At 42.4% G+C, this 27,479-nt stretch overlaps 1 protein-coding gene across 3 annotated transcripts in view; it reads right to left on the reverse strand.

Moving 5' to 3' along the window:
• Positions 1-8,305: 8,305 nt before the first annotated feature.
• TAF1B (TATA-box binding protein associated factor, RNA polymerase I subunit B) overlaps positions 8,306-27,479 on the reverse strand; it is a 93,867-nt gene continuing 74,693 nt past the window's right edge. For 2 of the 3 annotated variants that reach the window (XM_024927717.4, XM_024927718.4), the window contains exons 13-15: positions 24,748-24,818; positions 24,040-24,262; positions 8,306-8,915 (exon numbers count right to left, since the gene is read on the reverse strand). In XM_024927717.4, coding sequence (XP_024783485.2) covers positions 8,714-8,915; positions 24,040-24,262; positions 24,748-24,818 — 496 coding nt within the window. In that variant the 3' untranslated portion in view covers positions 8,306-8,713. Of the gene's footprint in view, positions 8,916-24,039; positions 24,263-24,747; positions 24,819-27,479 lie in introns of those variants that run through there. The other variant, XR_010109318.1, reaches the window with a different exon arrangement.

A 27,479-nucleotide genomic window follows, 5' to 3' on the forward strand; every position in this document is an offset into this window, starting at 1 on the left:
GAGCTGGTAACTGGAAATTAATTGTATAAAACTTGTAATTACAAACTAGATGTGTAACATTTCCTAGATATGCTTCTTTGGCATGTGGCCTCTATTATCGTTGTGATATTTTTCCTGTAAGATCTCAAGTTTCTTAATCTTAAAATCTACCAAGCTGTCAGGTTGGGGAGGGAGCGCTAACCGTAGTGCCTACCTGCCCTGTGGGTACTGGCATCTGTGTGCACAGAAAGCTCATGGGCCAGCACAAGGAGGCTCCATCTAGAGACCCGGGCATGTGGCACAGACGGTGCATGCCCTTACGGAGGTCTGAGCTCTGTGCTCGGAAACCATGAACTCTGCTTGGGGAGCTGAGGTAGGGAGGGTTGAAGGGAGATGGCATAGAGCAAGAGTCCTAAAGGAAGAAGAGAGAGAAGGACATTTCTGATAGAGCATACAACACAGGCAAAGGCCTCAGGGTGTGAGAGGCCATGGCTTGCCTGAGATCGAGGGCGCAAGGCAGGGCGGGGGATGGGAAAAGTGTTGGGGCCACACTCTGATAGCTCAACCAGAACACACTGTCTCTTGCCTCTAGGCAACAGGAGCCGTGGCAGGATGCTGCATATTGTGTGTGTGTGTGTGTGGGGGGGGGGGTGGGTTTAGACCCGATTTGGGAAAATAACTGGCAGAGGGGCAATGTGTGTTGGAGGGGAGAGAGCTTTGCAGCCCCTGGGAGAACACGAGGAGCGCCAGAGCTGGGCAGTGACTGTCGAAGGAGGGCGGAGTCCAGAGGTGCTTGGTGGTAGAAAGTCAGCGAAGTGAGGATGAGATTTGGAGGTGACAGGGAGGGAGGGGCTGGAGATTTATGACTTGGCGCAGTTAGGTGGACGGGGCTGTCACTGAGTCAGGGAAGGCAGAGGAAGAACAGGTTTGGGGTGGAGGCATGGAGGAGGGGTGGTGAGGATATATGCTAGTTGTAAATGATCTAGTTTTCTTCTGAGCAGCTTTTGGGCTCCTTAGATTCCGAACTGACATCACCAGGGGTTGAGTCTTGGTGAGGCAGCACGGTAGGCTGGCCAAGCCCACAGACTTCAGCCAACAGCCTGGAATCAGAGCCCGGCTCCATGCTTACCAACACGGCCCTGGGGATGTAATTGAACCTCTGTGTGTCTCCAGGTCGTCCTTTGTACAATATTACAGGACCGTAGGGCTGCTAAAAGTATGGATAAAAGAGTCCATACATGTGAAATGCCTGGCCCACTCTAAGCACTATATAAATATTTGATATGGCCACAGGAATGCCAGGGGCGAAACTTAGGCCCATTTCCTCCTTCTGTCTTCAAATAACTTCAGTTTGACTCAAAACCAACATTTGTAGGCAGACAACTGAGCCCATTCACAGAATGGTGAAATCACTGAATAGTGAAAACAGTACAGCAGTAGCTGATCAGAAAGTGGGAAGCTTTTTGTAATTTTCCCCTTTCTCATCACTACTTTCATCAAAGCATTTACTGAACATCTGTTGGATTTAGGGTTCTGTAGGAGCCATGTCTCACGAAAGCCTGTCTAGTTAGTAAACCGGGACACACATAAGCAGGCTATGATAATGTCAAAAATAGGCTGTGCTGTAGGTGCGGAGGAATTGAAGAAAGTGAGTGGAGACAGAATGATCTGAGGGGTGCAGGAACCTGGGTCCCTACCCTTCCTGGGCAGCAGTGGGAGATGGGAGGGCGTGATAGAGCTGGGTTCTAAGAGGCCATTCCACAGCTCTGACCCTTGGGCTGTGGTGAGGAGGGGCAGGCGAAACCAACGTTACTGACTTTACTACCTGATTCCCATTCCACATGAGGGCCGTGGGCTGCACTTAGCACGGGGCAATTGCAACAAAACAAAACAACAAAAAACAAAACCAGTTTTAGAGCGGAAGAGCTGACCCTGTGAACTGCTGTGGCAGGATGGACAGTGGAGGGGGAAGAGGCACAGAGCCCACCTCCCTACCCCCGGGGGCTCTGGGGCCGGAGCAGGTGACCGCTTGGGACCAGAGGAGCCTTTCCAGGGAGATTTTTATTCTGGTGTCAATTGCTAAGGAGAGAAAGGTAAAAATAAGTATTCATGTTTTACAACATTTTCTTATCCTCGAACATGGCAAAGAATACATTTTTTTCCTACTTTAAACCTTGGGGGGAGTTTTAAAAATTCAGAGACCACCTTTTTCATTGTAGGTAATGTTTAACTTACTTACTTAATTTAAATTAATGTGGACAATGGTGACAAAAGGCAACTGCGTTTAAGTGGTATTCTAACTAAAAATTCCTTTGGGAGTGTCTACAAGTCACCCAGTTCAACGCAAATATCCATAAAACATGTACTAATTGTCCCAGAAGGGAATGATTGTTTCAGAAGGGCAGAAGGCCAACTGAGCTGAAATACCAGGTTCTTAATTTATAAAGTCAATAAAAGCACTCTTTTGTAAGCTCTTCTGAAGTCATAGCATATTATCAGGTAAGTCTGGCACTAAAGCTCTTTATGCTTAAATACTTCACAAGGGCACGAAACAAGGGAACATACACTTAGAGCTGCTTGAATTCGTTTTGTGAGAGACTTAATACTGTGTGAATTTACTCAGCTTTCAGGAACACAGAGGCATTTTAATTTTTTTAAAAAGTCACCAGCTACATACTCAAGATAAAAACACATACTCTTAACTACCTGCAGTTTATAATAATCCACAGAACTTTTACGGCAGGCATACTTTGGAAACTGTATTCAAGGTCTTGCTGAAGATTCGGGAAATCATGCTCCTTTCTTAAACAATATGTTGTCTTCTTGTGTGAATAGAGGGATGAATTAATACTCCTTTTTTTTTCTAGGTGGCTTTGTGCCAATGGAGGGAAAAAGATAACAAAGAACTAGACACTGTGGGTGAACTCCTGGCCTGCTGCTGTGAGGCGCCTGAGGACCCTGGGCTCTCCCTCCTCGGTTTGGGCTTCAGAGGACCCTGGGCTCTCCCTCCTCGGTTTGGGCTTCAGAGGACCCTGGGCTCTCCCTCCTCGGTTTGGGCTTCAGAAGGTGGCTCCACTTCTGGGTGGCAGTGACAGGCAGACCTGCTGAGAGCCCAGAGAGAAATACTACCCTGCAGGGAGGTAAGGTCATCAACCTGCCACCACTGGTATATTCCCATAATAATGTCCACTGGTCCCAGTCGAGAGGCACCCACTCCTTTTCCTCTTGTCTAACACAGGAGTCTCGAGCTGCCTAAAGAAACCCATTTTTGGGAAGAGGATTAAAAACAAACAAACAACAAAACTGTGCTCCAAATGTATATAACCCTGTAGATTAATGAAATATTTGGGCCAAAGTTCTGTATTCTCATAGGCAAAGACTCTCATAGTATTAATATATTCACTGATTTTAAATTATTTTTAACTTAAAGGTTTTGTTTTAATCTGCTGTGACCAAATCTTGGATCACTATAGCTGTAAATGAGTAGATTTATCTAGATATGTTAAATGAACAAATGTAAAATGTTCGATACAGCACAGGTGCTTAATAAGTTGGCTTCAGAGCCGTGTTTTTCCAACATGTTCTGATGATCCAAGTTTGATACTTAAGACAATTAAAAACAAGAAATTTAACTTAGTTTCAGCACATGTATGGTATATATATTTGTATGGCTATGAGCTTAGGCTGGTCGTAGACATAAGACAATTGAAGCACTCTTTTCCACAGGTATCGGCCGCATTCTGTTTCACTCCCTCTAAGCATTTGATTTGGCACTACAGGTATTACTGAGACCATGTGGAATCTCACTTAGTTTTATTTCCCTTTAGGGTAGTTGCCTAAATCATAAAATTATGCTTCACTGTAGTGGTAGGAAATCTAATTTATTTATTTATAAGATGGAGTCTCATTCTGTTGCCCAGGCTAGAGTGCAGTGGCATGATCTCGGCTCACTGCAACCTCTGCCTCCTGGGTTCAAGCGATTCTCCTGCCTCAGCCTCTCAAGTAGCTGGGATTACAGGCACCTGCCACAACTCTCAGCAAATTTTTGTATTTTTAGTAGAGACAGGGTTTCACTATGTTGGCCAGGCTGATCTTGAACTCCTGACCTCAAGTGATGCACCCACCTTGGCCTCCCAAAGTGCTGGGATAACAGGCATGAGCCACCCTGTGCCCACACCTGGCCAAGAAATAATCTAATTTTTTAAAAAAGACATAAAATGTGTTCATGAAAGAGATTCCACCCAAATCAACACATAAATCACTCTAGTGGCAAAGTAGTTTATTTATTATGTTTCCTTAAAGGAGATTAAGACTCGACTCCTCTCCCAGCCGGGGCAGCCCGGGAACTCAGCGCCCCCCTCCAGTGGCGCCCAGAGCCTCCCAGCGCCATGTCCATCTCTCTTCCTCTTGGCATCCATTGTGGCACTCAGCCCACCTCTGCCTCATTTCATGATTGTGTGCTTTTGTAGTTTAGAAACAGCTGCGGCAAGCATTTAGGTAAAGGCCTCAAGCAGACAACCTACAGGGTGCTCCGTGTCAGTGCAGGTGCCTGGGCAGAGAAGCTGCGGCACAGCTGCAGAGGTGGCCCTGGGGGTGGCGGGGGCCTCTGCTATCAGGAGGATGTGGAAGGCCACTGTGGGGCAGCCCTGCACAGGACAGAGGGCTTTTGGGACCACGGGAACTGAGAGGAGCCGTTAGGAGGGGGTCACGGGCTGCAAGTTCCACAGTGGGGCCCTGTTGTCCCAGCCAGCAGAAGCACCAGTGACTGTCCCACCCTGGAGCCCGGAGCGAACCAGAGGACTTGTTAAAACAGATCGTTGGACCCACACTGCGTTTCTGGATTGGGAGTCAGGAGTAGGCCTGAGAATGTGCATTTCTAATGAGTGCCCAGGTAATGCTGATGTCACTGGTCCAGGGACCACACTTTGAGAACCAATGTGATAATCAAGAAATGTCTTTTGAATCAAATTTACTAAAATATTCATAAACCTTTCTCCACCCGAAGGATGCGAATGAAAGGGAGACACAGAGACTGTCAAAGCTATAGGCAGTCTGCAGGTGATGATTTTTTTTTTAAATGTGGTTTGGAATCTGGAGTCTGAGACCTGGACCCAAATCTCACCACAGCTTTGTGCTGGCTGAGCACCCTGGGAAGGAAGGTAACTTCACAGCGGAACCCCCAGCCCCACACCTATTATCTAAAGACGATTGCATGGCCCCCAGAACAGTGGGGACTGAATTTCGTATGGCAGGACCTCATCTGAATATACAGTAGGTGCTCAATATGTGCTATTACCCTCTTCCCTTTTTGGCAGTAGACAGATAAGCTTTTTCTATGACTGATACCATTTTTAGATGTGAAAACACTGACTCCTAGAGAGTAACATTTCATCACTAGCCTTCAATGGTAATTCATACAACTGGAAATGCATGGAAAGCCATATTTTTCACTTCCTCTCCTCTCTTGTTAATCTTATCTCATATTCATGGGTGGCCCAAAACTTTTCATAGCTTTGAGCGCTCTGTCCCAATATTTTTCAGTACATGGAACTTGTTAGCAACTTCGATTTTTTTATTCAAATGAAGTGCCATAACACTTCAAATCATGTCAATTCCATGACACTCATCTTCAAAAAAGATCTTTCAGTTCAAATCTTAGAAAGCAAGTTTTTAAATTATAAAAGATATGCTTCTTATATTCTCCAAATCCTGCTCCTGAACAGGGATATTGTTTCAATAGTTTGTTCCTTTTTCACAGCTGAGCATTGTTTCATTGTACGGATATCCACCATGTGTTTATCCATTCACCTGCTGATGGCTGTTTGGGTTGTTTTCCCTTTTTTTTGCTATTCCAAATAAAGTTGCTATGAATATTTGTATACAAGTCTTTGTGTGGAAACATGCTTTCATTTTTCTTGGGTAGACACCTAGTAGTGGAATGGCTGGGTCACATGGTAGGTCTAATTTTCACTTTTAAGAAACTACCAAACCAGGCTGGGTGCAGTGGCTCACATCTGTAATTCCAGCACTTTGGGAGACAGAGGTGGGAGGATCACCTGAGGTCACGAGTTCAAGACCATCCTGAGTAGCACAGCAAGACCCCATCATCTTTACAAAAAAATAAAATGTCTATTGAATCAAATTTACTTAATATTCACAAACTTTTCTCCACCCGAAGGATGTGAAGAAGGGGAGACAGAGACTGTTAAAGCTATAGGCAGTCTGCAGGTGATTTTTTTTTTTTAAATGTGGTTTGGAATCTGGAGTCGGAGACTTGGGCCCAAATCTCACCACAGCTTTGTGCTGGCTGAGCATCCTGTATATAATTTAAATCACTGTATAAGTCTCATTATAAAAAGTTACAAAAATTAGGCTGGGCACGGTGGCTCACGCCTGTAATCCCAGCACTTTAGGAGGCCAAGGCGGGCGGATCACGAGGTCAGATCGAGACCATCCTGGCTAACATGGTGAAACCCCATCTCTACTAAAAATTCAAAAATTAGCTGGCGTGGTGGTGGGCGCCTGTAGTCCCAGCTACTCAGGAGGCTGAGGCAGGAGAATGGCATGAAGCCGGGAGGCGGAGCTTGCAGTGAGCCGAGATCGTGCCACTGCACTCCAGCCTGGGCGACAGAGTGAGACTCTGTCTCAAAAAAAAAAAAAAGTTGCAAAAATTAAAAAATATTAAAAGTTGTAGTCAGCCAGGCGTGGTGGCTCATACCTGTAATCCCAGCACTTTGGGAGGCTGAGGTGGGAGGATCACTTGAGCCGAGAATTTCAAGACTAGCCTAGGCAACATACTGAGACCTCTGTCTCTACAAAAAATAAAAAATTTAGCTGGATATGATGGCACATGCCTGTGGTCTCAGCTAGTCAGGCTCAGGAGGAGCATTTGAGCCAGGGAGTCAAAGCTGCAGTGAGCCAAGGTCACACCACTGCACTCCAGCCTGGGTGACACAGCAAGACCCTGTCTCAAAAAAAAAAAAAAAAAAAAAAGAAAAGAAAAAAGAAAACCTTACAATAAGTGAAACAGGTAGAGAGTAACAAAATACATTCAATTCAAAATGAACTCTCTAACCACTGCTCACATCCCCACTACGGTGTACTCACCAAAGTAGTCAGTGATACTTTTATGATATACGTTGGATCACATCATTCTTTTGTTTAAAAATTTCCAGTGGCTTCCTGTGACATTTGAGAAAAAAGCCAACCATGGTAAGGTCATCCTTACCATGACCTCAGAGCAACCTCTACCATCCCAACTGCCCATCTGCTCTCCCTCTCCCCTTTATCCACAGTGCTCCAGCCACTCTGGACACCTTGCCAGTCCTTGACTGCATCCAGCATGCCCCTGCTCAGAACCTCTGCACATCTTTCCTCCGCCTGGGCTGATCTCCCCCTGGGTGGCTGCATGGCTGCTCGTGCTACTGTGTTCCAGGCAAGTTGGTCTCTGCTCTAATGCCACTGCCCCAGAGGATCCTCCCTCAGCCGCCCTTTAAAAAATGGCCTACCTTATCATTTATCTTTTCTTGCTTTTTCTTCATTGTACTTAATTCCCTCAAAAATAATATATATTTTTACTATCAGCTTTCACCTAGTTGGAACCTATGATCTTTAAAGGTGGGGGTCTTGTTCAGTGCTGTATCCCCAGTGCTTAGAACATGCCTGAGCACAGGAGTTGCTATCTGTTGCATGCATAAATGAACTCAGAACAAGAATGCCTGATTTTCCAATGTCCATACCAGGTTTTACACATCTTTATAATCTTTGCCAATCCAGTATGTGGGAAACAGTATTCATTTCAATTTGTATTTCTTGAGTATAAGTGAGGTCGAGTATCCTATGATGTTTTTTGGCTTGGCCTTCAGAAAACTAATTTTTCTTTTCTTTTTTTTTTTGAGACGGAGTCTTGCACTGTCACCCAGGCTGCAGTGCAGTGGCGCAATCTCGGCTCACTGCAAGCTCCGCCTCCCAGGTTAACGCCATTCTCCTGCCTCAGCCTCCTGAGTAGCTGGGACTACAGGCACCCGCCACCATGCCAGGCTAATTTTTTGTATTTTTAGTAGAGACAGGGTTTCACCATGTTAGCTAGGATGGTCTCGATCTCCTGACCTCGTGATCCGCCCACCTCAGCCTCCCAAAGTGCTGGGATTACAGGTGTGAGCCACCGCGCCCAGCCTCAGAAAACTAATTTTTCATATCCCTTACTCAGTTTGCTTTTTTCCTTTTGCTTTGCAAGAGCTATTGATACATTAAAGAAATTATTTCTTTGTCCACCATATGCTGCAAAAATTGACTTTGCCATTCCAAGATCATCAAAGCATTCATATTTGTTTTCTACTAATACTTTTATATTTTTACATATGAAAGATGATGTTTAGATCTTTGATCCATCTGGGATTTACTCTGGGGCATAAAGAATAATGAAGGGATCTAGTTTAAAAAATAAATTTAGCTTTAAAATACGATGAGTATACATTTCTGGATACAATCATACAATTTGCTATTGTTTTAACTTTCTCTTAGAATGTTCATACTCTGAAAAATAAAATCAAATGAAGCTCACCTGCTTTACAATATACATTTTTCTAAGCACACTTGATATATATGTAAATATGTGTCAGAGTCTATACATATATATGCAGTATTTTCCACAATTCTCTGGAATGTTATAATTAAAATCTGATGTTACTATCACTATTAAAATATTTTTCCAGAAAGTTTCTATTTCATTTTCTCAATGTCGTCTCACTTTCTTGGATCTTGATTTCTTTCTTTTTACACTGTATTTTTTCTCAAAAAGTTTCTTCTCAACTAAGCTCACTTCTTCATGGAGAAGGGAAGTCTTTATTCTGAGCAGGAAGGAGAAGAGATTTAGTATAAACTGATAACTCAGAGAATAATTTGATTCTTCATAGGTTGTCACATGTGTACAATAGCTAGAAGGGAAAAAGAAAAAAGAATTTCTCTTTAGATGGTAACCAAGAAATGCACACACTAACCCCTGAACATCCCCCCAAATAACTTAGCCAATATATATGGTTAGGCTTAAAACAGGACCCTGAGCTGGAAGGAAACTTAGAAGAATTTGTTAACTCCTTAACTGCACAAAGGAAAACATGTTCACACTGTCCATGGCCACCACACAAGGGCCACAGGTGGTGCTAGGAGCTGGTCCTTCAACTCTTTGCTCAAAGTTTCTTCACTCCAGATGGGCCACCACTCCACTTTCTTACCATGGTCAAGGCAAACAAAAGCACACAGGGAGAGATTCTGAACATATTTCTAAAACAAACTAAAGAAAACAAATAATTCCTGACTTCCACCCAAAATAAGACACTAGACTTTATAATGTAGCTTGCAATACTATATGTATTGTGAGAGAAGAGTTTACCAAGCAATTTCCATTATTTTAAAATAGGAAAGCCTTTCGTTACAAGATGGCTGAACAGGAACAGCTCTGGTCTGCAGCTCCCAGCATGATCAGAAGACGGGTGATTTCTGCATTTCCAGCTGAGGTACCTGGTTCATCTCACTGGGAGTGGCTGGACAGTGGGTGCAGCCCACGGAGGGTGAGCCGAAGCAGGGCGGGGCATCACCTCACCTGGGAAGGGATTTCCCTTTCCTAGCCAAGGGAAGCCATGACAGACTGTACCTGGAAAATCGGGACACTCCCACCCAAATACTGCGCTTTTCCAATGGTCTTAGCAAACGGCACACCAGGAGATTATATCCTGAGCATTTATATCCTGAGCTCAGATTATATCCTGAGCTGTGTGGCTCAGCTGGTCCCTCACCCACAGAGCCTTGCTCACTGCTAGTGCAGCAGTCTGAGATTGACCTGCCAGGCAGCAGCCTGGCAGGGGGAGGGGCGTCCACCATTGCTGAGGCTTGAGTAGGTAAACAAAGCGGTCAGGAAGCTCAAACCGGGCAGAGCCCACGGCAGCTCAGCAAGGCCTGCTGCCTCTGTAAACTACACCTCTGGGGGCAGCACACAGCTGAACAAAAGGCAGCAGAAACTTCTGCAGACTTAAACGTCCCTGTCTGACAGCTCTGAAGAAAGCAGTGGTTCTCACAGCATGGTGTTTGAGCTCTGAGAACGGACAGACTGCCTCCTAAAGTGGGTCCCTGACCCCCGTGCAGCCTAACTGGGAGACACCTCCCAGTAAGGGCCGACTGACACCTCATACAGGCAGGTGCCCCCTGGGACAAAGCTTCCAGAGGAAGGATCAGGCAGCAATATTTGCTGTTCTGCAGCCTCCACTGGTGATACCCAGGCAAACAGGGTCTGGAGTGGACTTCCAGCAAACTCCAACAGACCTGCAGCTGAGGGACCTGACTGTTAGAAGGAAAACTAACAAACAGAAAAGAGTAGCATCAACATCAACAAAAAGGACATCCACAACAAAACCTCATCTGTAGGTCACCAACATCAGAGACCAAAGGTAGATAAAGCCACAAAGGTGGGGAGAAACCAGAGCAGAAAAGCTGAAAATTCTAAAAACTGGAGCACTTCTTCTCCTCCAAAGGATTGCAGCTCCTCGCCAGCAACAGAACAAAGCTGGATGGAGAATGACTTTGACGAGCTGACAGAAGTAGGCTTCAGAAGGTCGGCAATAACAAACTTTTCTGAGCTAAAGGCAGATGTTCAAACCCATCGCAAGGAAGCTAAAAACCTTGAAAAAAGATTAGACGAATGGCTAACTAGAATAAACAGCGTAGAGAAGACCTTAAATGATCTGATGGAGCTGAAAACCATGGCATGAGAACTACGTGACACACGCACAAGCTTCAATAGCCGATTCGATCAAGTGGAAGAAAGGGTATCAGTGATTGAAGATCAAATTAATGAAATAAAGTAAGAAGAGAAGTTTAGAGAAAAAAGTAAAAAGAAACAAACAAAGCCTCCAAGAAATATGGGCCTATGTGAAAAGACCAAATCTACATTTGATTAATGTACCTGAAAGTGACAGGGACAATGGAACCAAGTTGGAAAACACTCTGCAGGATATTATCCAGAACTTCCCCAACCTAGCAAGGCAGGCCAACATTCAACTTCAGGAAATACAGAGAACACCACACAAAGATACTCCTTGAGAAAAGCAACCCAAGACACATAACTGTCAGATTCACCAACGTTGAAATGAAGGAAAAAATGTTAAGGGCAGTCAGAGAGAAAGGTCGGTTACCCACAAAGGGAAGCCCATCAGACTAACAGCTGATCTCTCAGCAGAAACTCTACAAGCCAGAAGAGAGTAGGGGACAATATTCAACATTCTTAAAGAAAAGAATTTTCAACCCAGAATTTCATATCCAGCCAAACTAAGCTTCATAAGTGAAGGAGAAATAAAATCCTTTACAGACAAGCAAATGCTGAGAGATTTTGTCACCACCAGGCCTGCCTTACAAGAGCTCCTGAAGGAAGCACTAAACATGGAAAGGAGCAACCGGTATCAGCCACTGCAAAAACATGCCAAATTGTAAAGACCATCAAGGCTAGGAAGAAACTGCATCAACTAATAGGCAAAATAACCAGCTAACATCATAATAACAGGATCAAATTCACACATAACAATATTAACCTTAAATGTAAATGGGCTAAATGCCCCAATTAAAAGACACAGACTGGCAAATTGGATAAAGAGTCAAGACCCATCAGTGTGCTGTATTCAGGAGACCCATCTCACATGCAGAGACACACATGGGCTCAAAAAAAAGGGATGGAGGAAGATCTACCAAGCAAATAGAAAGCAAAAATAGCATGGGTTGCAATCCTAGTCTCTGATAAAACAGACTTTAAACCAGCAAAGATCAAAAGAGACAAAGAAGGCCATTACATAATGGTAAAGGGATCAATTCAACAAGAAGAGCTAACTGTCCTAAATATGTATGCACCCAATACAGGAGCACTCAGATTCATAAAGCAAGTCCTCAGAGACCTACAAAAACTTAGACTCCCACACACACAATAATAATGGGAGACTTTTAACAACCCACTGTCAATATCAGACAGATTAACGAGACAGAAGGTTAACAAGGATAGATATCCAGGACTTGAACTCAGCTCTGCACCAAGTGGACCTAATAGACATCTATAGAACTCTCCACCCCAAATCAACAGAATATACATTCTTCTCAGCACCACATCACACTTACTCCAAAACTGACCACATAGTTGGAAGTAAAGAACTCCTCAGCAAATGTAAAAGAACAGAAATCACAACAAACGGTCTCTCAGACCACAGTGCAATCAAATTAGAACTCAGGATTAAGAAACTCACTCAAAACCGCTTAACTACATGGAAACCGAACAACCTGCTCCTGAATGACTACTGGGTACATAACGAAATGAAGGCAGAAATAAAGATGTACTTTGAAACCAATGAGAACAAAGACACAACATACCAGAATCTCTGGGACACATTTAAAGCAGTGTGTAGAGGGAAGTTTATAGCACTAAATGCCCACAAGAGAAAGCAGGAAAGATCTAAAATCGACATCTTAACATCACAATTAAAAGAACTAGAGAAGCATGAGCAAACAAATTCAAAAGCTAGCAGAAGGCAAGACATAACTAAGATCAGAGGAGAACTGAAGGAGATACAGACACAAAAAACCCTTAAAAAAATCAATGAATCCGGGAGCTGGTTTTTTGAAAAGATGAAAAAAATTGATAGACCGCTAGCAAGACTAATAAAGAAGAAAAGAGAAGAATCAAACAGATGCAATGATAAAGGGGATATCACCACCAATCCCACAGAAATACAAACTACCATCAGAGAATACTATAAATACCTCTATGCAAATAAACTAGAAAATCTAGAAAAAATGAATAAATTCCTGGACATGTACACCTTTCCAAGACTAAGCCAGGAAGAAGCTGAATCTCTGAATAGACCAATAACAGGTTCTGAAATTGAGGCAAGAATTAATAGCTTACCAACCAAAAAAAGTCCAGGACCAGACGGATTCACAGTCGAATTCATCAGAGGTACAACAAGGAGCTGGTACCATTCCTTCTGAAACTATTCCAATCAATAGAAAAAAGAGGGAATCCTCCCTAACTCATTTTTATGAGGCCAGCATCATCCTGATACCAAAGCTTGGCAGAGACACAACAAAAAAAGAGAATTTTAGATCAATATCCTTGATGAACATTGATGCAAAAATCCTCAATAAAATACTGGAAAACTGAATCCAGCAGCACATCAAAAAGCTTATCCACCACGATCAAGTTGGCTTCATCCCTGGGATGGAAGGCTGGTTCAACATACGCAAATCAATAACATAATCCATCACATAAACAGAACCAAAGGTCAGGCACGGTGGCTTGCGCCTGTAATCCCAGCACTTTGGGAGGCTGACGTGGGTGGATCACGAGGTCAGGAGATTGAGACCGTCCTGGCTAACACGGTGAAACCCCGCCTTTACTAAAAATACAAAAACTTAGCCAGGTGTGGAGGCGGGCACCTGTAGTCCCAGCTACACAGGAGGCTGAGGCAGGAGAATGGCGTGAACCCGGGAGGCGGAGGTTGCAGTCAGCCGAGATTGTGCCACTGCACTCCAGCCTGGGTGACAGAGCAAGACTCCGTCTCTAAACAACAACAACAACAACAACAACAACAACAACAACAAACAGAACCAATGACAAAACCACATGATTATCTCAATAGATGCAGAAGAGGCCTTTGACAAAATTCAACAGCCCTTCATGCTAAAAACTCTCAATAAACTAGGTACTGATGGAACATATCTCAAAACAATAAGAGCTATTTATGAGAAACCCACAGCCAATATCATACTGAATGGGCAAAAACTGGAAGCATTCCCTTTGAAAACTGGCACAAGACAGGGATGCCCTCTCTCACCACTCCTATTCAACATAGTGTTGGAAGTTCTGGCCAGGGCAATCAGGCAGGAGAAAGAAATAAAAGGTATTCAATTAGGAAAAGAGGAAGTCAAATTGTCCCTGTTTGTACATGACATGATTGTATATTCAGAAAACCCCATCATCTCAGCCCAAAATCTCCTTAAGCTGAGAAGCAACTTCAGCAAAGTCTCAGGATACAAAATCAATGTGCAAAAATCACAAGCATTCCTTTACACCAATAACAGACAGAGAGCTAAATCATGAGTGAACTCCCATTCACAATTGCTACAAAAAGAATAAAATACCTAGGAATCCAACTTACAAGGGATGTGAAGGACCTCTTCAAGGAGAACTACAAACCACTGCTCAACGAAATAAAAGAGGACACAAACAAATGGAAGAACATTCCATGCTCATGGATAGGAACAATCAATATCGTGAAAATGGCCATGCTGCTTAAGGTAATTTATAGATTCAATGCCATCCCCATCAAGCTACCAATGACTTTCTTCACAGAACTGGAAAAAACTAAAGTTCATATGGAACCAAAAAAGAGCCCGCATTGCCAAAACAATCCTAAGCAAAAAGAACAAAGCTGGAGGCATTACACTACCTGACTTCAAATTATACTACAAGGCTACAGTAACCAAAACAGCATGGTACTGGTACCAAAACAGAGATATAGACCAATGGAACAGAACAGAGCCCTCAGAAATAACACCACACATCTACAACCATCTGATCTTTGACAAACCTGACAAAAACAAGAAGTGGGGAAAGGATTCCCTATTTAATAAACGGTGTTGGGAAAACTGGCTAGCCATATGTAGAAAGCTGAAACTGGATCCCTTCCTTACACCTTATACAAAAATTAATTCAAGATGGATTAAAGAGTTAAATGTTACACCTAAAACCATAAAAATCCCAGAAGAAAACCTAGGCAATACCATTCAGGACATAGGCATGGGCAAGGACTTCATGGCTAAAACACCAAAAGCAATGGCAACAAAAGCCAAAATTGACAAATGGGATCTAATTAAACTAACAAGCTTCTGCACAGCAAAAGAAACTACCATCAGAGTGAACAACCTACAGAATGGGAGAAAATTTTTTCAATCTACCCATCTGACAAAGGGCTAATATCCACAATCTACAAAGAACTTAAACAAATTTACAAGAAAAAAACAACCCCATCAAAAAGTGAGCAAAGGATATGAACAGACACTTCTCAAAAGAAGACATTTATGCAGCCAACAGACACATGAAAAAATGCTCATCATCACTGGTCATCAGAGAAATGCAAATCAAAACCACAATGAGATACCATCTCACACCAGTTAGAATGGCGATCATTAAAAAGTCAGGAAACAACAGGTGCTGGAGAGGATGTGAAGAAACAGGAATGCTTTTACACTATTGGTGGGACTGTAAACTAGTTCAACCATTGTGGAAGACAGTGTGGCAATTCCTCAAGGATCTAGAACTAGAAATACAGTTTGACCCAGTGAACCCCTTACTGAGTATATACCCAAAGGATTATAAATCATGCTACTATAAAGACACATGCACATGTATGTTTGCTGTGGCACTATTCACAATAGCAAAGACTTGGAACCAACCCAAATGTCCTTCAATGATAGACTGGATTAAGAAAATGTGGCACATATACACCATGGAATACTATGCAGCTATAAAAAAGGATGAGTTCATGACCTTTGCAGGGACATGGATGAAGCTGGAAACCATCATTCTGAGCAAACTATCACAAGGACAGAAAACCAAACACCATATGTTCTCACTCATAAGTGGGAATTGAACAATGAGAACACTTGGACACAGGGCGGGGAACATCACACACTGGGGCCTGTCGTGGGGTGGGGGGCAGGGGGAGGGACAACATTAGGAGAAATACCTAATGTAAATGACCAGTTGATGGGTACAGCAAACCAACATGGCACATGTATCTATGTAACAAACCTGTACGTTGTGCACATGTACCCTAGAACTTAAAGTATATATATAAAAAAAAAAGTTAAACCTGAATCTGATCAAATCTCTAACTAATGTTAACTGCCAATCTCTTTTTTTTTTTTTTTTTTTTTGAGACAGAGTCTCACCCCGCTGACTGCAACCTCCGCCTCCCAGGTTCAAGTGATTCTCCTGCCTCAGCCCCCCAAGTAGCTGGGACTACAGGCATGCACCACCATGCCCAGCTAATTTTTGTATTTTTAGTAGAGATGGGGTTTCACCATGTTGGCCAGTCTGGTCTCGAACTCCTGACCTCAGGTGATCCACCCACCTCAGCCTCCCAAAGTGTTGAGATTACAGGCATGAGCCACCGCACCTGGCCATAACTGCCAATCTCAAACTAACTACATCAACATATAGGCTATCCAGGGATAGAGGAAGAGGTTAGATGGCATCATATGGCACTGTCTATACACAAAATCTGGACTATGAGAAATTGTATGGGACACATGACCAGGATTACTCAGTAAGTACATTGTAAGAAGAAAAAAGAGAGAGAGATAAAGAGGTGGGGCCTTAAGAACTGAAACACTTATGAGCCATGTCAACCACTTGCAATATATGGGCCTGATTTGGATTCTGAGTTAAACTCATTTAAAAAATTTTTATGACAATAGGGAAAATCTAATCACTGACTGCATATTGGAGAATATTAAGAAATGACTTAATTTTTTATATCTGATTAATGGTATTATGGTTTTACTTTAAAAAATATGATGTTTGAGATCTGTTTCCAAATAATGGGGGGCAGAGGGGTAGAGTAAGCTGGAGCCTGGGTGAAGCAAGTCTTGCCATGTCACAGTTGCTGAGACTGAGTGACAGAGACGGGGGGTTCTTTATACTACTCTACTTCTGAGTATACCAGAAATTTCCCATTATCAACTTTAAAAAGCAAGTAAAGAAATAACATATAGAAGCTATAGACATTGAGATATTATGACTTACATAATATATATGGCCCTAAATTCCTGAATGTCTATGTTTGCACCATAAAACTCTGCCACTTGGTTGGGCACAGTGGCTCATGCCTGTAATCCCAGCACTTTGGGAGGCCGAGGCGGGCAGATCATGAGGTCAGGAGTTTGAGACCAGCCTGACTAACATGATGAAACCCCGTCTCTACTAAAAATACAAAAATTAGCCAGGGGTGGTAGCGCATGTCTGTAGTAGCAGCCACTCGGGAGGCTGAGGCACAAGAATCGCTTGAACCCGGGGAGGTCGAAGTGAGCCAAGATTGTGTCACTGCACTCTAGCCTGGGTGACAGAATGAGCTTCTGTCTCAAAAAAAAACAAACACCCCAAAACAAAAAAACCCAAAACCAATCAACCAACCAAACAAAACCCTCTGCCACCCATTAGCTGTGACTATGGGTAACTACTCTTGGTTCTCTCATCTGTAAAACGGAAAAAAATAACAGTACTTACACTTTTTTTTTTGAGACGGAGTCTCACTCTGTCACCCAGGCTGGAGTGCAGTGGCACAATCTCGGCTCACTGCAAGCTCCGCCTCCCGGGTTCATGCCATTCTCCTACCTCAGCCTCCTGAGTAGCTGGGACTACAGGTGCCCACCACCAAGCCCAGCTAATTTTTTGTATTTTTATTAGAGACAGGGTTTCACCGTGTTAGCCAGGATGGTCTTGATCTCCTGACGTCGTGATCCACCCGCCTTGGCCTCCCAAAGTGCTGGGATTACAGGCGTGAGCCACCGTGCCCGGCCAACAGTACTTACACTTGACAGAGTTGACAAGATTAAATAAGAATGTATATTAAACAACCCAATTCTTGGTACACAGCAAAGGCTCAAAAATGTTCACTTCCTCTACAGTCCTTTAAAATTAATTTTTTTGTATTCACTTAAAATCTTAAGGCTATTTTAATACTACACACAGTAAACCCAATGCCCTATTACTAGTAGAAAATACAAAAGCCTCAAATGTTTGTTCATTGATTGGTTTAATAAAGATAAAAAATAAGCCATTTACAGTAATTCTCGCAAAAATGGCCTCTTGCTTTTCTATATATAATACATATATATATATATATTTTTTGAGACGGAGTCTCACTCTGTCACCTAGGCTGGAGTGCAGTGGTGCGATCTCAGCTCACTGCAACTTCCGTCTCCCAGGTTCAAGCGATTCTTGTGCCTTAGTCTCCAAAGTAGCTGGGAGGCGTGCCCCTCCACACCAGGCTAATTTTTGTATTTTTAGTAGAGATGGCGATTCGCCATGTTGGCCAGGCTGGTCTTGAATTCCTGACCTCAAGTGATCCACCCGCCTTGGCCTCCCAAAGTGCTGGGATTACAGGCGTGAGCCACTGCGCCCGGCTTAGAGATACATATTTTTAAGAGACAGGGTCTCACTATGCCCAGGCTGGAGTACAGTGGCTATACACAGTCACAATCATTGCACATCACAGCCTCAAACTCCTGGCCTCAAGTGATTCTCCCACCTCAGACTTTCAAGTTGCTGGGACTACAGACATGTGCCACCACACCTGCCTAAGCTAAGCATATGACATATTTGAGTACTTTTTTTTTCTTTTCTTTTTTTTTTTTTGAGACTGAGTCTCGCTCTGTCACCAGGCTGGAGTGCAGTGCTGCAATCTCGGCTGACGGCAACCTCCAACTCCTGAGTTCAAGTGATTGCCCTGCCTCAGCCTCCTGAGTAGCTGGGACTACAGGCATGCACCACCACGCCCGAATAATTTTTTGTATTTTAGTAGAGAAGGGGTTTCACCATGTTGGCCAGGATGGTCTCGATCTCCTGACCTCGTAATCCGCCCACCTCGGCCTCCCAAAGTGCTGGGATTACAGGTGTGAGCCACCCTGCCCGGCCTGAGTACTGTTTTTTCACTATAGTTTAAAAAAATAGTTAAAAAATAATTTTTAAAAAATTAAAATCACATTTTTGTGGGGCTGCCAAAGCACTTCCATTTCCTGTGGAATACAACTAAAGACCACTGCTCTGCCTCATCTGTGGAACTCCCAGGGAGGTGACGGCCACCACCTACAAGAAGTCAGGTCTTCTGACCTAGCCAACTGTTATAACAATTGGAGGAATAGTAAGGGCATTTCAATTCATTGAAATTGTTAACTCTGCCTCAGCTAGGAAGAATAAACAGCCTCCCATACCTGAAGTACTCTTGTGGCCTTTCTCTGCTTAGTTCCCAAGCTCTGAGTGTTTTCACAATTTTACAGCAAATGTTTTGTTTCTTCTGAACACTCAGAAATGAGTCCTTCTGCCTAACAAAATTCTCTACATAGCTAAATATTTGCTCTCATAAGCATCACTTTTCATTGTAATCATTTTCAATGGTTGTCTTAGAGCATATTCAGCATATTTTCGCCTTTACAATGATATTATTACAGTTGCCTGTTTTTATTGTAGAAACATTAGAAAACATGCTAATAAAACCCACCACGAAGGCACACAGCGTCTTAGGACAGGTGCTGTGCTGAAGCAGGGATGTGGTCCCCTTATTTAGTGGCATGGAGCCATGAACTTCAGGCTCTGCGACTGGAGCTCTGTCTGCTTTGGATTCTGATGCTGGCTCCCCTATTGTTGTCAAAGGGTGTCATTTATGTTTGCCGTCAAGATGTCTATCAGCAGAGTGCTTCTCAGACCTCTCCTTTTGTTTCTTTGATGATGAGGAGTTTGTAAATCAGACAACTCAGCCTAAGGGCAGAGTCAGGGGCTCTGAGCGAGGGGCTAAGGGGCTCTCTGAGAAAAAAGGCTGTTTTAGTCACGGTCTCTGTGGCATTTTTACTGCCCAGCTGAAGCCTTTTTTGCTTCCTCTGCAGTTCTAGGCTCTGGTCTAGAACAGGTAAGGTTGACAGATAAGTTTGGTGCCGAAAGTCATGGTATCACTGAAACTTCATACAGTTAGAATTTAGTTTTATACTTCATGCAGAGAAAAAAATCTCAGCAGTTTCATCGCTGACTATACTAAGCTCTATGTATAACTCACTGCATTATACTGCAGTATTAAATCTGAGATAATCCACAATCCACCCTCCTGCCCTGTGAAAAAGCACAAAGGTACGGATCACGACATAAGCTGCTCAGGACCAACTCTGCAGCTGGAGGAGGCAGGGCGTGGCACACCATGTCTTCACTTGGAGTTGTGGGCAAGCACTCTTCACTGGGGACTATAACTCTTTCTCCTCTTCAGGATAAAATCTGAAAATCATTGACATGACCAATGCAAAGGAATCGATTACCTCAGACATGGCGCTGACCCTGGGTTGGGGTTCTGGCCTTTCCCCGTGGCTGCTATTAAGCAGTGCCACTCTTAAATCAATTTTTTTTTTTTTTGAGACAGAGTTTCGCTCTTGTTGCCCAGGCTGGAGTGCAATGGCGTGATCTCGGCTCACTGCAACCTCCACCTCCTGGGTTCAAGTGATTCTCCTGCCTCAGCCTACCAAGTAGCTGGGATTACAGGCATGCGCCACCACATCCGGCTAATTTTGTATTTTTAGTAGAGACAGGGGTTTCTCCATGTTGGTCAGGCTGGTCTCGAACTCCAGACCTCAGGTGATCTGCCCGCCTTGGCCTCCCAAAGTGCTGGGATTACAGGTGTGAGCCACCGTGCCCGGCCAACAGTGCCACTCTTTAATCGTTGTAGATGCAGCTCAACTTTTTTTTTAAGCAGCAAATCTTAATATAGACAACTTTATCATCTCCCACTGTATTTTCTACAGTTCAATTATCTTTGATTGATACCAACTTAAGAAATAATTTTTTTTTTTTTTTTTTTTTGAGATGGAGTCTTGCTCTGTCGCCCAGGCTGGAGTGCAGTGGTGTGCTCTCAGCTCACTGCAACCAATGCCTCCCAGGTTCAAGTGATTCTCATGCCTCAGCCTCCCGAGTAGCTTATGCACGTGCACCACCACACCCGGCTAATTTTGTATTTTTAGTAGAGGCAGGGTTTTGCCATGTTGGCTAGGTTGGTCTCGAACTCCTGGACTCAAGTGATCCACCTGCCTCAGCCTCCCTAAGTGCTAGGATTACAGGTGGAACCACCAAGCCCAGACCAGGAAATAACATTAGTTAACAGAAAATTAGCTCTGTTTAAAATAATAATGGTCATACTTATGTTTGATTGAGTACTTACTATGTGACACACATCAAATACCTCATTCAATTCTCACAAGAACTTGGGGCAGGCCCTATTTTCCATTCATTCATTCAATAAATACTTGGTGGGCACCTAGTCTGTGCTAGGCCCTGGTCTAGCCGCTGGGATTTTTCGTTAAATAAAACAGAGTCCTCCTTACATTCTAGTAGTCCTTACATTCTCAAGGCCCTTATATTCTAGTGTGGGGAGATGGATAAATAAGCAAAATAAATATATAATAATATATTCTATTAAATAGTGATGAAAACTACAAAGAAAAATGAAATAGGCCAGGGGACAGAGAATAATGAGGGGTGTTGGGGGAATGATTGGTGCTATTTTAGGCAGGATGGCTAAGAAAAATCTCTCCAAGGAAGTGAAATTTGAGCAAAAACCTGAAAGAAGTGAGCCCATGTGGATACATGGGGGAAAGAACATTCTAGGCAGGAGGCACAGCAGGTACAAAGGCCCATGTGGGGAGTGTCTGGTAAGCTCAAGGAGCAGCTGGGAGGTCACTCCGAACAGAGGGTGACAGCAAGGAGGTCAGAGGACAGCAGAGGGAAGGTCAAGAGGGCCGTGTTGGCTCCACAATGTTTTTTGGGTCTTCCTTTCAATGAGATGGGAGCCACTGAAGGTTTTGAGAAGAGGAAAAGATCAGTATTATCCCCACATTTACAACTGGGTCAGCACAGCTGTAGAGAAGTGAGTAACCTTCCTACAATTAGCAAGTGGCAGACTTAGGATAGAAACAGCCCGATTCTATGATTCTATAGCAAGTCCTCTTAGCTACTAGAATATTTCCTCTTGGGCAATTTCTATGTCAATATGGGGATGAGATTACTTTAAATATAGTCACAATGAGAAAAGCCTTTATGCTTTTATTTTTCACACGTTAATTACTGAGAACTTTAGTGAGGGAATATTAGTCTAGTCTTTTTATTTTTAACAGGAAGACACTGAAAGATAAAGTAACTTCAAAGTCACAGAACTATTTTATTGAATGGCCTTTTCGCTATTATTATATAAAATGGAACTAAAAGTTAAAATAGGCAAGGAGAAAAAAACTTTATGGCATAGCCCGAATCTTTTTAGTTTTTCTCCTCAAACTTTATTATAAAAAATTTCAATCATACAGCAAAGTTGAAAGAATTTTATGGTAAACACCTGTCTACCCCAATGATTATCTCTGTAATTTGTAATCCATATACTCCTCTCTACAGCTATGAAGACACTGCAGAAGGAGTGGGGAAAACATACTCTTATTAAAAAAACCTTCTCTCCAAGTGGACTTGGAAAACAAACTTCCTGAGTTACCTTTGTGTCCATCTAGGACTTAGGATAATGACTTATTTTTTTCAAGTCCTCAAAAAATACTTTTGGAGTTGATTTTCAGTACAATTAAAGAAAAACGAATGTGCTCTGGGGAGTAATATGTTCTTCACTATCTACTGCCTGAGGAAATTTTCTGAGTCATATGAAAATAGATGGCTGGGCGCAGTGGCTCACACCTGTAATCCCAGCACTTTGGGAGGCTGGGGCAGGAGGACTGCTTGAGCTCAGGCATTTGAGACCAACCTGGGCAGCATAGGGAGACCCTCGTCTCTGCAAAAAATAAAAAATTAGCTGGGTATGGTGGTGCACACCTGTAGTTCCAGCTACTTGGAAGGCTGAGGTGGGAGGATTGCTTGAGCCTAGGAAGTTGAGGCTGCAGTGAGCCATTATCGTGCCACTGTACTCCAGCTTGGGTGACACAGCAAGACCTCATAAATTACTTAAACAAGAATTTACACTGTATTATTCCAATATCGACCATTTATAGGGAATATATAACTCTTCTGAAAAAATAAAGAAAAATAAGAAGGCAGCCTATTACTAAGCCGGAAGTCTAAGAGCCAGTATGCCACAGAGCCGATCATTAATTAAACCTGATGAAGTCAAAAGCCTGTGTCTTACTATTTAGACATACAAGTTTTCCACTATGTCCTACACAGATTCCTCTCCTCAGTGCAGCTTCCCATCTTTAGTCCTACTTTATCCAGACCCAATAACCACAAAAGCACGTGTTGTTTTCTAGACTTCACATGCCCACACTCGACAGATACGAGGACAGAACATAAAACATGAAATCAAGGGGACAAAGTTGAATGAAGATCAGAGTATTTCACTGACCAAGTATCTCCCTGCAGATTTTTTATTAGTTGTAAGGGGAAACATAGTAACTACACTGTGGAAAAACCACACAGCACCTTGACTGGGTGATCACTATTAACACCTGAGGGGCAAATGGACCCCCCCAGTCTACAGACGCCATACCCCGAGAAATGATGCCCTGAGGAGGACACGGCACTTGTTTTGGCCAGGGATGCAGAACCTGAATCTAAACATGAGGAACCATCACAAGCATACTCAGAAACATTGTATAACATCACTGACATTTCTGAAAAATACAGCTCAATGTCATGAAAGACAAAGAAAGGCTGAGGGACAATCAGATTAAAGGAGACCGAAGAGATAAAATCAATCAATGCCATACCTATTCCTGAACTTGATCCTGCTACAAAAGGACACTAGGGGTCTAATGAGAAAATTGGAATATGGACTGTGGGTGAGATAAAGGTATCGTATCAATATTAAGTTTCCTGAGTTTGATAACTGTACTGTGGTCACTTAAGAGAATATCCTTATTTTTAGGAAATACTTAAGGAAGTATTAAGAGGTAGAAAGACATGATAAAGGTAACTGACTCAGAGAAGTGATATGTACTAAAAAATACAGCACATTCTCCTGATCAGCATTTACAGCCACTTCTATTGCTTGCCTGCCACACTGCAGGTTAATTTAGCTAGAGGGGATAGTTTGTGCTAATTGCCCTGTATCCTCTTTCTTGATTTTTACCAGCTTTCCTAGAACTCCTATACAAGACTCAATGTATAATTCTGATTTTCGTGACTTTAAGCTCACCGGCTTCTAATTCCAACAAAAAACCTATCTGGCTCTTATACAGTCAACTACTTCAATTACATGTGACTTTTCCTAAAAGCATTATTACCATCTGCAGAATTTCTGTGTACTAAGCCAATATAATGAATTCTTAGTCAGCAGTGATTGGCCTTTCTCTTTCAGGACTCCCTGAAGGCTGTGTCCATGGAAACACGTTCTATCAGTGTCTTCTTCAGTCCAGTTGAACTGAAAACTTGAAGGGCTTTTTTTTCCAGCAGTTGCTGTTGACTCAACCAGCGTGCTAAATTGTTTCTGTAGATTCACCACCATTTCTGGAAACGGAGAAAAAAAGGAAACAAAATAACAAGTAATGTTAAATCACAAATAAAGCCTGGAATTTACCTGATAGGAATGTACCAATATTGGTTCATTTGTTTTGGCAGATGTACCACGGTAATGTAACAGGATAACGTTAAGGGAAGATGAAACTGGATGAGGTGCATGAGGGAAACCCTACTTCAAAAAGAATGTACAGTCTAAAAGGAATTCTATAAGCAAAGAATTCCCAAAATCATAACGATTTAGGATTTTAGATTTTGGCAGGAACTGAGGCTCTGTTTGAAGAACAACATATTCCTGAAGTAGATTCCTGCAGAGATTTCTTGCAGAGTATGATGCTGCTTTGGATGTACACGTGCCCTGGAACATTTGTTTAAGAAAAGTAAAAAACTTAAGCATTCAACATTTCAAGTCCAGATATTTAATTTTTCTACAACTGTGTTGCTACTTGGTATTAAAAAGACAAAATTTGACTTACCTCTTTTTTTATATGCTACTGGTTTGTCGACAAATGAGTAGTAGAGTGGCTTTTCACTTTTCCACAGGTACCTGTACAAGGTAAAGAAAAAGCTGGAGCAGGACGGAGATGAAACGGACATAAACACATTGTCTGAAGCACTATCTGAGATTTCTGATATTTCGTTATAGTTCTGGCTTGGAATGGCCTACTGGCACATGTCTATATTGCCTATTGAACTTAGGCCCTAGAAGGAACCACTGACCAACAGCCCGGGCCAAGAGAATGGTGTGCTCCTCTCAAAAGCCACCCAGATGCTGTGACATCTTGAAGAAGCTATTAATTATACAAAAAAACATAGAAACGGTTTCCTTCACCATAAATTTCCCTTGCTGCTCATTCTCATAAAGTGAAGCCACCTCAGAAACAACTGTTCCTCATTGCCTTTGTCCCAATGCCTTTTTGCTGAGAGTTGTTAGTAGTACTTCTGATTCTGATAACTTACACACAGTGAACAGTAAATGCCTCTCTCTGGCACCTGATGCCAGGAAATCTATTCTATTCCTGGTGTAAAGGAGAGGAAAAGACTGGATTCCAGGATGACACAGTCCCAGTAGTCCCTGTTCTGACTCAGCCTATTCTTGCCAAGGGAAGGATGGCCAGGGAGTTTCCACTGTAAAATGGGGATCCTGGATTGCTCTGGCTCTTGGGGTTCCCTCCAGGACAAACACTAAGAGCCATCTAAGGTTCCTACAGATGAGGGTGATCAGTTCCAGACTCCAAAAGGAAGTGACATGTTCTATTTCTGGTTCTAGTGGCTGTTGCTAAACTTTGCCAAGCAGACACTGCTGCTCTGGAACAGAGACAACAAGGTTCATTTTTGGTCTCATTTTTATTATTTCTGTGTTCTCTAGAGCAGAGGACTTTCATAAATTATAATAATTTTACAAATCCACCTTCTTCTTGATCCCAGGCCATTTTCTTATTTTGAAAGACACTGTGGCAACAAGAAAGAGTACCGAATCAGAAGACCTGGCTCCACCATTTTCTAGTGGCATGACCTTGAATGACAAATTATGGAGGTTCTTAAAGGCAGAGACTGTCTCAGCCACCCTTATGCCCCTAGTGTTGTCAGGGAGTGGTAGAGAGTAGGAACTCATTTAAACATTTGTTGAAGAATAATTGGGTGAATAAATGAACAAAGAAATGAATTTAGCATCTCTAAACTTATCCTCTACTTTCACAGGGTTATTCTGAAGAATAAGATACTGTATGTATCAGTTCTTTAAATCCTATACAATAATTAGAATTATTATTAGTACTTGACAAAGTGCCTGGCTAGTAGATACTCAAGACATATCTGTGAACTTTCCAGAAAAACAGATTAAAAATAGGAAGCCAGAAATACAAATATTTTTTAAATCTGTAGCATCTATAATAATTTCTCACCATTTATTTTTAATACTAGGAAGTAATACGTATATAAAAGCACACATTTTTAACAATATTTTAGTAATATCATTTAGCAAATAATCATTTTAACCGATTTAAGAACTGATTTTTTCAAGAATTTTAAAAAATACTTGATCAAGTCAGTAAAATCATGACTACACATAAAACAGATGTTGACTTTTTATTTTGAATTTCTGCAATGATATTAAATGTTAAGAACAGAAAGGAGTCGGGCACAGTGGCTCATGCCTGTAATCCCAGCACTTTGGGAAGCTGAGGCGGGAGGATCACCTGAGGTTGGGAGTTTGAGACCAGCCTGACCAACATGGAGAAACCCCGTCTCTTTAGTAAATACAAAATTAGTTGGGCATGGTGGCACATGCCTGTAATCTCAGCTACTTGGGAGGCTGAGGCAGAAGAACTGCTTGAACCCGGGAGGCGGAAGTTGCGGTGGGCCGAGATCGTGTCATTGCACTCCAGCACTCCAGCCTGGGCAACAAGAGCGAAAATCCATCTCAAAAAAAAAAAAAAAAAAAAAAAAAGAACAGAAAGGAAATTTTTCTAATCATTAGGGAGCAGTAGAGATGTAACTAATGTTATACAGGAGATGGTTTCCTGAAAATCATGTGAAACTAAACTTTAGTGAACCATACCACATTTAAAATATATCAGACAGTTTGTCATTTAATGTTATGGTAAATGAGTTAGCGATTCTTTAAAATATATATTTTTGCCATTAATTTTCTCAAATAATAAAATCTCAAAGGATAAAGAAGTTCCCTGAACAGTCTAATCCCAATCCCTGGGCACACTCACTGTTAAACATTCCTTGTGAATATCTAATCTAAATGGAAGTTTCTTATGCATTTACAGTAAATGCCTACACAAGTGGCAATCATGCCACAGATCAAGAAAGCATTATGATGCCCTTGGGGTGATATGCCCCAAGAATGGGAAAGGTGATCTAAAATAAAAATACTCTAAGTGTTTAGACACCTGAAATGAAAGCTTCTTCCAAAATTGACTTTACCTTGCCTGCCTTTTCTCATTACATAAAACTACAAAAAGAGACACATCACAAACCATGTTTTCCAGCTAGATGTTATCTATATATTTCTCTCTTGTCTGTCTGCATATGTTTCCTCATTTTTAAAAATTAAGGTATAATTTACATTCAGTAAAATTTACTCTTTTCAGTGTAGTTCTGCTAGCACTGACAAACACATACAGTTGCATGTGTGTACTCACCACAATTACTACGTAGAACAGTACCATCACTCCAAAATATCTCCCACATCCCT

Source organism: Pan paniscus, chromosome 12 (assembly GCF_029289425.2).
Source record: "Pan paniscus chromosome 12, NHGRI_mPanPan1-v2.0_pri, whole genome shotgun sequence".
Classification (NCBI taxonomy): domain Eukaryota; kingdom Metazoa; phylum Chordata; class Mammalia; order Primates; family Hominidae; genus Pan; species Pan paniscus.